Raw genomic sequence first — 12,180 nt, forward strand, 5'->3', positions numbered from 1 at the left:
TAGGTCTCAATACTATTATTTAAATTTGTGAATGTTCTAATAGATGTTGAACATAATCTAACAATAATACTTTGTTGTGATTTCAATTTGCATTTGTTTGATTAAAAGGAGGTGGATGGGGGGGGATGGTTGAAATAGGTGATGGGGATTAAGGCATGCACCTGCTGTGAGGAGCGCAGGGTGATGTATGGAAATGCTCAATCACTATATTGTACACCTGAAACTAATATTACACCGTTAACTAACTGGAATTTAAATTTAAAAAGTGAGATTTGACATTTTTCTTTTTAACTGCGCTTTCATTTTTTGTGTGTCTTTGAGGCAGATTATTAATTTCTGAGTGAAGAATTAAATTTATTCTTTGTGTCTATAGAGAACAGAGCTAAATCAATAATAAAAATTACTCTGTGCACATTTCAACTCTACAGAAGAAAGAAATGTTCTAATAACCAAATCTGCCCATCAGCAGAGGAGCAGAGGGCAGATTATTTTTCCAAATTCCACAGAATAGTATTTCTTACTAAGAAAAGGATTATATGGAAAATTTATTTTCCAAGTGTTTTACCATAGGATAATAGTTTCACTTTCTTATGACATTTTTGTAAAGGAACAGAGGTTTTTTTTTATACTAAAACATGTTTAATCTCACAAGTACTAAAGGAACACATTTTCAGGCATTTTTCCTTCATGAATATTTTTCTTACATTCTCATTTCTTTATCTTTCTTTGAGCTCCTAAAAAAATTATACATAATAAATTGTAAACCATTCTTTTTTAAAGAAATGTTACTAAACAAGTACTTACATTACTAATCACAATATTGCTTAAAAATAAAAACTTTAAGGTCATGTTTATACATAAATAAAATAGAAAAGAAGAATGTGCAAAACAGAAGCTGTTTTATTTCATGTCACTTTACTAAGAAATATTAAGAAAGGATTGGCCTAAGGGTGTTAGTATACTTTGATTTTTTTTTTTTTTTCATTTACAGAGCTATAAATGCCAACTGATAAATGAACCTTTAAGAAAAAGTTAAAAATTCTGTTTGAGGCTTGGGGTTGTGTGACTATTTGGTTAATTAAGTTTGATAATTTGCACTTGATAGGTACATCTATTAACTGAAGTCTGCACAAGGACAGTATCTACTGGTTAGGTGGCTACTGATGGACGCTCAGGTGTCTAAAGACAAGGAGGGAGAGAGAAAGAAGGCTATGTGAAGTTTAATTTTCTTGAAAGGAAAATAATTATAAACATCTAAGTTTAATGTTGCTTTATGAAGAAGAAAAAAGTACAAAATTGAAGAGAAAAGAAAATTCATAGCACAGCCTGCTGCATGGATCTATAAAGAAATAGATCCTGTCAGCTCTCATAATTCACTCCTTGGGAAAAGTGCTCGGAGCTGGTGAGGTAATGGGAAACAGGTATAGTTCTGCTTTGACTTCATGCATTTGCCTCATATCTTTACTTTTTCTCTTGAATTTGTCTGGCATGATTAGAAAGGGGCAGACCGCGAGTGGGTGGAGGAGGCAGGGAATGAGATTTCGGTGGTGTCCTCACCATCAAAATCACTTGCTAATTGCATATTGGCCTAAGGCAGTTCCTGGGTGGTTAAGTGAGTGACTATACCCTGAGAGGTTCAACAGTTTCTGTTCCTACTTTTTTCTGGTCATTATTGATTAGTTTGAGGGTTTTTTGTTTTGTTTTGTTCTTTTTTTTTTTTTTTTTTTTTTGGTAATAGAGCATTTACCCATCACTTTGTTTCCTCCGTAAGATTTTCCACAGCCTAACAACTTGCAATCCACACAGATTTCAGACTAACACATTCAGACTCTTCTTAATTTGTAACCCACTCAAGCAGACATTTTGAAAGCTCCATGTCAGGATGAGAATAATATCTGGGGTACAAAGCTATTTTTCTTCCCTGTCCTCTTTCTGGGTGCTTTTCTATTTTAAAAGAAATCTTATTATCTTAAACTTTATGTTGGCAAAATATCTTAATGTGTTAACTTGTGATTAAGCTAATGAAATAGTTTCTAAAATATAGAAGCACATTGTGGACAACATACCCCCGAATTTCCTTTTCTGGGCAGAAAGGAATCATATGTCATAAATACTGTGGTTGCAAATGAAGGTTCTCTTAGTTTTTTTCTTGCTCACAGTGATATCTGTAAGTCTTGAATTCTCTAAGCTTGCTTTAAGCAAACTTGAATCTAAGCTTTCAGGGAATAATAGATTTAGGATTCTTAAGACTCTTTGGTTTTAAGGAATTTTATCACATAACAATAATTCATATAGTATTATTATTAAATGTGTGAGCTTTTTTATTTTTATTTTTTTAAGATTTTATTTATTTATTTGACAGAGAGAGACAGAGATCACAAGTTGCAGAGAGGCAGAGAGAGGGAGGGGAAAGCAGACTCCCTGCTGAGCAGATAGCCCGATGTGGGGCTCGGGGCTGGATTCCAGGACTCTGGGATCATGACCGGAGCCCAAGGCAGGCGCTTAACCGACTGAGCCACCCAGGCGCCTCAAAATGGGTGAGCTTTTTAAAAAGAGTTTATTTATTTTAGAGAGAGCCGGGAGGGGCAAGAGGGGAATGGGAGGGAAAATCTGAAGCGGACTTTCCAGAACTGTGAGATCATGATCTGAGTTGAAACCAAGAGTCAGATGCTTAACCAATGGAGCCACCCAGTCGCCCCAAAACGTATGAACTTCTTCTTCTTCTTTCTCTTCCTTTTTTTTTTTTTTTAAAGATTTTATTTATTTATTTGACACAGAGAGAAGGAACACAAGTACGGGAGAGCTGGAGAGAGAGAAGCAGGTTCTCTGCTGAGCAGGGAGCCCAGTGTGCGGCTCAGAGGAAGGCAGACGCTTTAATGACTGAACCACCCAGGTGCCCCAATGTGTGAACGTTTTAAGATGTCACACACATCTCTGTGGACTTCATATCATATCTTTAATTTTGTAAATGTTTTAAATTTGAAATGAGCACTGAAATGAGAATCAAGGGACCTAGATTCTAGTTCAGATCTGTCATAGGGAGCTGCGAACTCATTCTTCTATTTTCTTAATATCTTAATTTGGAAAGTTGGATGTTTACCATATGCTAAGATTTCTTTTAATGTATATGAATATTGAGTCTAACCTCTGTGTGTTATAGCACAATCAAACACTGTTATAACAGTGTTTCTAACCATCAACTTCTTCAAATTATGTAGGGGGTGGGGAAGGACAGAAAGGAATTGTCTCTAGGTCAGTATCCTTTAGATAATCTTTTATCAGCACAACCTAGTTTGGTATTTTCTTTTGTAATGTGTAATGTCTGACCAGGGCAGAGTGGAATAGGACTTCTATGAGAAATAAACTAGACTTTCGTGAATGCAGTTCAACATGTGTTCAGGGGTTTGAGCACTCACATTATATTTGCTGCTTACTGCCATTTTTTAACTATCTTAAACCCTCAGGCCTTTCATTTTTTCTTAAGTCTTGTTGTCTCTACAGTTTTTTTTTAAAGATTTTATTTATTTATTTGACAGACAGAGAACACAAGTAGGCAGAGAGGCAGGCAGAGAGGCAGGCGCAGAGAGAGAGAGAGAGGAGCAGGCTCCCCACTGAGCAGAGAGCCCGATGCAGGGCTCGATCCCAGGACCCTGGGATCATGACCTGAGCCGAAGGCAGAGGCTTTAACCCACTGAGCCACCCGGGCGCCCCTGCCTCTACAGTTTTAGGATGTCTCCTTGAATAAGGAGATGTATGGACTTACCAGCAAAGGCCCCATTCTTGTAAAATAGAAAGAAACTGGAATAGAGAGAGAAAAAGAGTTGCCTCCAGGACAGAAAGATCCCAGAGAGGAATGCTAACATAGTAAAATATGAACAGTGACTTGTATTTGTTTTCTTTACCACTGAACCCCCAGCACTGAGAACAATGCCTGGGGCAAAATAGGTATACTGGTCAAATATTTGTTGAATGAGTAATGAGTTGGGAAATCATACCCTGAGGATTTTTTTCATCCTAGTCCCTCCTAATGGTTTACTGAGATCATTTAGTGATAGACTAGTTCCCTGGTATCTCCTAGACAGCTCGGTACAGATCTAGAACAAGGTGATACCAGACATATGCCTCTTTATTCCAGACAAGTCTTTGAAAAACAAGATGGTATTACATCTCAACATTTGTCTGACTTAATAGAATATTAAAGAAGAAGCTATATATCAAGACAAATTAACATTTTCCCCCCAAAATGAGTACCCTTAGAAAGAAACCAATGATATAGGATATATCAGAGAAAACAGGAATCTGATCTTCAGGCTATTAGCTGAATCAAGGTTTCTCTTTTTTAATCGTAATTTCTTATCCACCAAGTGCAAAGCTCTTCTTGACATTAATGAGAATACCAGACACACAGGGAGACCTCAAAAAGAACACATATCAGCCTAAATCATTTCTGTACTAGAGAGACTTTCTTAGAGAGATGACCTCCATGTTCTATTATTCTGACCACTGCTCAGAAACTAAGGCTGCTTTGGAACTTTCATGAGTCCTATAAAATGTCTAAATCTTGAAGTGATATGTCTTATGCGATTATAAGTAAGCCTATATAAATATAAGCAAATAATGCTAAAAATAAAATAAAAACAAAACCAAAAATAAAACATAATAATTTTCTATTGATTACATCCAAACTTTACCTAAATAAGAAGCAAGAGGCTCATTCTTTTTGGTAGACTCAACGTTAAAGGTCGTATTTTGGGGGATTATGATTTGATTAGCTTTCTGCATGACGACTGTTCCATTCCAGTCATAGGCTCCTACTGCTCCAAGCATGACCCAGTCCTTATATCCAAATAGAGAAGACAAATGATATTTAACACAATAGTAAGAACACAGCATTAACAATGAGATAGGTTCCAGTTACATAATTAACTCATAATTTTCATAATAACACAATAGTAACTTAACAGAATAAGTAACTTGCCCTAAGTTATACAGTACAATTTGCCCACTGAAATGTCAATATTCCTTTGCATGGACTCTGATGCATTTTTCTTTCATCAACCACAAATGATATATTTCCTAATCTTGCCTGTCTGCTTAATTCTAGGTGCCAAGAACCCTAGGTCTTGATCATGGAATTTTAGTAAGATCTTTGAATACACTGAAACTGAGAAAAAGATATATTTCACATCATTAGCAACTATATTTTTAGCCAGATCGATAATTACATAAGGCAGACGTCAAAATGTTTTATTCCAAATTATTAGTACAGTGTAATGAACTGTGTGAAATAACTTGTTTTCCTAGTAAGTTTGTGAAATGTCATTTTCCCATTTGGATTAGGAACATCATCACGGTAGGAATAACTGTTCAAGCCATGAACTACTAGTTGCACTTATAACGCTGATGCCTGGGCACTGCTTTTGGAAGTGGAAACCTTAAAAAACAAACAAACAAACAAACAAACAAACAAACTTTGTTTTCTTCCGAGTGGTCAATGTACCTGTGAATAATGAGCACTGAAGCCAGTCTGAGACATTTCCATTTCAAATGAAGCTGCTGACTGGTCAGCTGTAGCTATAACAGAAAGATAAATACCTGTTAGTACAGTGTTGATTTGAAGAAGACAGAGGTCAATTACAATCTGGGCTCTTTACCAACCAGAACTTCCAACATCTTCTGGGTATGTTCAGCCACACATTTCTCAACCCAAAATTCCTAGGTAGGGCTGGGTGGAGGACAGAGAAGGTTAGCAGAAGGGCTATGTCTAAATTCTTGACTGATGGCTTCCCCACCCTTGCTGGAGAAGTTGAGAAAAATCCATTCATGCTTCTTCTGTTCTTACACTGTAGATGCCTGGGGATGATAAGGCACTTTGGACTCAGGGGGTTAAAGGTGAAAGCACTGAAGTTGAAAACCTCTGTCTGTCCCTGACACTATGAGGATTCTGCTCGGACATTAGGCTAAACTCATCTGCTGTGTTACAGGGCTGAAATAATTTTATTCACATATCTAAAGAGGTCTCTTGACTCTACCATCCCCACCTTTATTTCCAGCAACAAATCCTCTTAGAATTCCATTATTTGATAAAGGGTGAAGAGTTCTGGGTTTGTATTTGCTCTAAATTCTGGTGGTAGATATCACTCACAAATTGGGAGGAACTTTTTGATGAGCTCTAGGCTGCATGATGTACAGTCACGTATTTTTTTTAAGAGTCTGTACCCATTTTTTTTTTTTTTTAGTCAATGGTCTGTATGAGGTTCAGTAGCAAGCATTAGATCTTTTTAGCTTTCTAAGAGCTCCCTGAATCTGAAAAGTTTTTAATGAGGATTTCTATGGGCAAGATTCTATACCCATTTTTAGGCTCTTTATTGAGATACAGAGATAATCAGAGCATTCCATGGAAAATTTGCTACTCTCAAAATATTCACCAAACCAAAGCCACAACCTCCTAAGGGGATTGCGGGAATGTTGATTCATTTACTTTTAGTAGGGAGTTACTGATTTATCTGGCTTTGCAAATAAGTTAAAAATAGTGCATAATTGTAACAGCCAGTCTGCCTTTTCATTGAGGCATGAGAATAATTAAATTTGTGAAATCAAACTTATTTACTTGCTATCTGCTATCATAAATCTGTTAACAAATACATCAGTGATTGCCTTTTTTAAGGACTAGGTTAAATGGGGATATCAATCTAGAATTCAAATGTATCGTTTTAATTTCATGTATGAATTATCCTCTAATTTAAATGACTGAAGGGCATTTTAAGTTTTTAAGTCCATAATGCTTTATGGTGTTTTTTTTTTTTTTTTAGATTTTGTTTGTTTATTTGTTTATTTGACAGAGATCACAAGTAGACAGAGAGGCAGGCAGAGAGAGAGAGAGAGAGAGGGAAGCAGGCTCCTCGCTGAGCAGAGAGCCCGATGCGGAACTTGATCCCAGGACCCTGAGACCATGACCTGAGCCGAAGGCAGCGGCTTAACTCACTGAGCCACCCAGGTGCCCTTTATGGTGTCTTTTTATTTATCTTGCAAGGCCAACTGCAAGAGAGCAGCAGCAAACACCTACATATTTCCAGTACCTCCTCCTGATGCTGTTCTGCTTACAGCTGAGAACAGAGAGAAGGGAGCTGTGTGACGTTTTGCCTGCTGCACTGTCCTCATGGTAATAGCACCTCGCACATCTCTGAACTTCTTGCTGTCAACTCCTCCCAGGATTGTTCATGAGTACTGAGATAACCACTCGCCCCACTGCTCAGCATGTGCTTAGGAATTTCAGCAATTTCCCCAACATTTGCTGGGAAAGGGAGACAGACCATTTTCTGGTTTTGATTGGTCAGGTTGGTGGCCTGTTCTCATCACTAGGTGGCGCTGTCTGTGGCAAGCAGGAATTTCATAATCCCTGCTATTTACCACCTAAAGATAAATGTTGATAGGAAGTGGACACTTCTCAAGTAACAAGGAACTGAAATCCTTTCTGCTGTCATTATGAAGAAAATCCGAAACAGGCTAGTCAAAACACTGTATTTGGTACAGTGGGAGCAGTAAAGATGTGGGAGACATTTTAATCTGAGGGCATTTAAAAAATAATTTTGCTTCTAAATATACAGACTTCTTACAGTTTCCGGGCATTCCAACATGTAATCTTTAACTCATGGTGTGGTTAGTTTAGAAGCAACACAAAAATGTAATTTAAGGAGAATTGGGCTCCTCTTCCCACAACTGCTGATGTAGGCTTCATCTCTACAAGTTCTATAAGGTTATATTTATTTGCTTACTTAAGATGAGGTTTAAAATGGAAACTGTATTATGTTTAACTATCTAATGTAACAATCATTTTCATTTAAATAGTCTTTATGGACTGTTTCTTTCCTATCATGTATCACATTATTGACTTATCAGATCACACTATTAAAAATTAAAAAGTACACAATGATTTGGAAAACTTTGTATATGTCCCTGAGACCATCAAAGCTTATGGTCTGGCCTATTAGTAAATGACACTGGGATAGCTACTGTGAGACCAAAGCCACTTAAAAGTGACTTGTGCAAAGAATGCAGGACAGCCAAGTAATTTAAAAGCAGCTGCGACTTCAGATGGATAAGTAATTCAAGTGCTCTGTTTCCAAGGGTACAGGAGAAAAGCAGACAGGGCAAAAGGGAAGCAGAGAAATGAAATCTGCATGGGCTGTAGCTGCTCATCAAATCTAAACCAAATCTGTCACTTATGGGTCATGTTCCAGTCATGAAATCAGCAGGGCGAGTCATCACCAGCATTTTTTTAATTGAAAGAGAAGAGAGAATGAAAATGAGAAACTATCAGAGTGCTTTGTACATAATAAGAGTGGTTTTGTGAAATTCTGTTTTATTCTTCTACTTATATGTATGTGCACTAGATCATGCAGAAGTGGAAAAATTTTCCCTTCCTCCATTCCAGGTTTCTTGGCCGGTTTAATAATTAACTTGACCTAAAACAGACTAGGCGAACAAAAATAAATTTATTTTCATATGGGACCCCCCAAAATATGAGATGGAAGGGCAAGTGGGGTCAATTGACTCTTATATGCCCTCCTGACCTAAGGCCTGGGATAGGTACCAGGGGACCTCAAAGGGAGGAGGGCAGTTGACAGGATATAAGAAGCACAGATGTTTAGTAATTAGAAGTTTGCCCTGCCACGCAGATAGGTCTTTCCAAGCAAAAAGTTGTCCTTGGTTATAGCTCTTTTTCTGAGCCAGGGCACTTATGTAAATTATTTTAGGTAGTTAAGGAAGAGGTTAAAGTTTTTCCCCAGTCCGCTTGGTCTTGATTACCTTCAGCTCAAAATAATCTACGTGTTAAAGTGACATAGTTTGGGGTGGCCTACTTTACTCCCCTTTAGTGACCCATGATAATAAATACACTACGCCTTCTGACTCTTTCCTTTCCATACATTTTAATATGCTGTCATTCGTCAGTTTTTTGCATTTTCCTGGTCATTTGATGCTCAATCAAAGTGGTCTACCTTGTTTTACTTAATGCCTTTCTCATTTTATCTTTCTGTTCCCCATTATCAGGTCATATCAGGATGACTGACAATGTGGTTTTGAATTTCTGTGTTTAAGATGAAAGCGACAGTAGTTCCATGTGTCCTCACAAGGACAGGGTCCACTGTATTCGGATGAGGCATAAGAGTAGAATTCTCTGGAAAAAGGGAAAGAAGCATGTTCTTTTAGTCTCCACTTATCAGAGAATATGAAAAAGAGGCTTTTTTTATTTTCCAGTTTTCCCGGCATAACAATTCCAGACTTTTTTTTTTTTTTTTGTCAGGCAAGGGCTAGTTTCAAAGTAATTTGTTACTTGACATCTACCAAAGGCAGAGGAAGGAATGCCATGACTCATTATCCTCAGTAGCCAATCGTCATTGCAAAAATCAAAGAAAAAAATCTATAAAAAAGAATTATGACTTAGACAAATATAGTGAAGCAATGTTTTGCTCTTGTGGGAGTTGAGACAGAGTTCCAGAAAGACCTTTAAAGTAGGCAAGAAGCAAAACAGGAGAAAATAAATGAACAACGAAGTTACTGCAAACAAGAAACAGTTCCACAGAAGCCCAGAATAACACAAACATATGAAAAAAGAAAACTTGAGCTAGTGCCCCCATTTTCTAAACCTGTGTCCCAGAAAAGGACTAACACATGCAGGCACATTTTTGTTCTGGTGAATCTACACTGACCATTGCCTACCTTCAGCCCGCACATCCTTACAAAGAGAGCTGCCGACAGACACGGTGCTATGTGAGATAGCCATCTCAGGGAAGGATTTACATAAAAGGCACTATTGCATGCTGGCTGGAATAGTGCATGAGCCATATAGTAGTAGGAATAAATACTAAAACCCCATTACACTGAGTTTACACTGTAGAGAGAACATGTAGGATTATAAGAACTAGTCATACCTTCCAAGGCAAATATTCTTTCTCCCAGAGCTTCCACAATGGTAACTAGAGCCAGTTCATCAGAGACGTTGAAGAAATGCTTCTCGGTGGGTTCACTTGCAATTGATTTGATTTCTTCCACAAATTTTTCAGTGCTTAAATTTCCTCTGTTATAGCTCCCAAGAATCTAAGACACGACAAAATGGCAAGAATGTATTTTAAATTCTATGTGTTAAATAAGGATCCCAAGCATTTCGTCAATAAACAAGAGAGTGTGTAGTACCTTAATGTAATACGGTTTTTATGTACTTCCACATTCCTGGAAGAACAATCTTCAGGATATGTAGATTCCTTAATATTAATTGTTATATACTATGATTCATGTAGGAAAATATAAAGGGCAATCTTGTATGTTTGTGGAAGTTTCTTCTCTTGCATTTCTGTGTCCCTGTTTAGGAAAAGCTCTATCTTTTTTTTTTTAATTTAATTTAAAAAATATTTTTATAAACATATAATGTATTATTATCCCCAGGGGTACAGGTCTGTGAATCGCTAGGTTTACACACTTCACAGCACTCACCATAGCACACACCTTCCCCAATGTCCATAACCCTACCACCCTCTCCCGACCCCCCTCCCCCCAGCAACCCTCAGTTTGTCTTGTGAGATTGAGAGTCTTTTATGGTTTGTCTCCCTCCCGATCCCATCTTGTTTCATTTATTCTTTTCCTACACCTCAAAACCCCCACGTTGCATCTCCACTTCCTCATATCAGGGAGATCATATGATGGTTGTCTTTCTCTGATTGACTTATTTCACTAAGCATGATACCCTCTAGGAACAGCTCTATCTTTAAAGTCTGACAATTCAAAAGTAAGTTACGTTTTCTGAATGTCTCTGGTATTATTCCAGCCCATGCCTCCGCCATTTGCTGGCAAAATCAATTAGCAAGTGAGTTACTTGATCTTGAAGAGGCAGTTCTTCCTGATAATCTTACCAAGAGGCAGTCCCACACATATATTTTTTAAACAGATGATAAAATAGATAGTAATCTAACTTGGCAATCTAAAAAATAAACAATCAGGAGATTCCTGTTTGAAACCAAATGCTCAAGACAGGGACACCCCTCCACACCCCGCACCCTTTTTTATAGAGAAGAAAGGCAGGAGTTATCTGTTATAGTTCACTGTAATTATTTAGATGTCTTAGCAGGTTTTCTCAAACACCTATTTTATTTTTTAAGTAAGGTTTACTGAAATATAACTTATATACAGTAAAACTCACCCTTTTTAGTTATACAATTCTGAGTTTTGACAAACCCACACAGTTGTGTTACTACCACTTCAAGAGGTAAAACATTTTTCTTTTTTCTTTTTTTTAAGATTTTATTTGACAGAGAGAGAGATCACAAGTAGGTAGAGAGGTAGGCAGAGAGAGAGGAGGAAGCAGGCTCCCCGCTATGCAGAAAGCCTGATGCGGGGCTCGACCCCAGGACCCTGAGACCCTGACCTGAACTGAAGGCAAAGGCTTTAACCCACTGAGTCACCCAGGCACCCCAAGATGTAGAACATTTCTATCAGTGTCCCCTCTTGCCCCTTTGCAGTCAATCTCTTCCAACCCCTAACTCTTACAAACCTCAATATATTTTCTGTCCCTAAGGCTTTGCTTTTTCCAGAATGTTATATTTATGGATTCATATAGCATGTAGTCTTTTGTGCCCGACTCCTTTTATTTGCAGAATGCTTCTGAGAATCATTCATGTTGTCCTATGTATAAGAAGTTCAGGATTTTTTTATTGCTAGTAGGGTTCCATTGGGTAGATGCACCCAAATTGGAAACAAACCAAATGTCCATATAAAGTATGGGACAAATTGTGGTAGATTAATACAATGTATATTAAAAAAATGAATGACTGATGCACAATATATCATGGGCAATCATTATGTTGGGTGAAAAGTTAAACACAAAAGAGTATATACTATATGATTTAATTTACCTAAAATAGAATAGGCTACTTAAGCTGTGGCGGTCTAAGTCACACCAGTGGTTACTACAGAAGTGAGTATTAAAAATATGGAAGTATAGGGAACTTTCTGGGGGGTGATGGAAATGTTCTGTATCTTGACTGAGGTATCAGTCACCTGGGTGTATGCAGTTATCTAAACTCATTAATTTGTTTACTTTGTACATAATTTTCACATTGAAATTCTGCATTTCATTGTATGTGTTAATTAAAAAAACAAATAAACTTTGATGGCTTATAATAATAT

General features: G+C 37.4%; 1 protein-coding gene across 2 annotated transcripts in view; it reads right to left on the reverse strand.

The window, feature by feature from the left end:
- Positions 1 to 12,180, reverse strand: part of ITGA1 (integrin subunit alpha 1) — a 177,742-nt gene that overhangs the window by 53,920 nt on the left and 111,642 nt on the right. For both annotated transcript variants that reach the window (XR_014309618.1, XM_082723222.1), the window contains exons 9-11: positions 9,933 to 10,098; positions 5,501 to 5,574; positions 4,692 to 4,836 (exon numbers count right to left, since the gene is read on the reverse strand). Coding sequence is in view for 1 of the 2 variants with exons in the window: in XM_082723222.1 (XP_082579348.1) it covers positions 4,692 to 4,836; positions 5,501 to 5,574; positions 9,933 to 10,098 (385 nt within the window). In the remaining variant the exon portion in view is untranslated. The remainder of the gene's footprint in view (positions 1 to 4,691; positions 4,837 to 5,500; positions 5,575 to 9,932; positions 10,099 to 12,180) is intronic.

The sequence above is a fragment of the Mustela nivalis genome (assembly GCF_964662115.1).
Source record: "Mustela nivalis genome assembly, chromosome: 3".
NCBI classification, from domain to species: Eukaryota; Metazoa; Chordata; class Mammalia; order Carnivora; family Mustelidae; genus Mustela; species Mustela nivalis.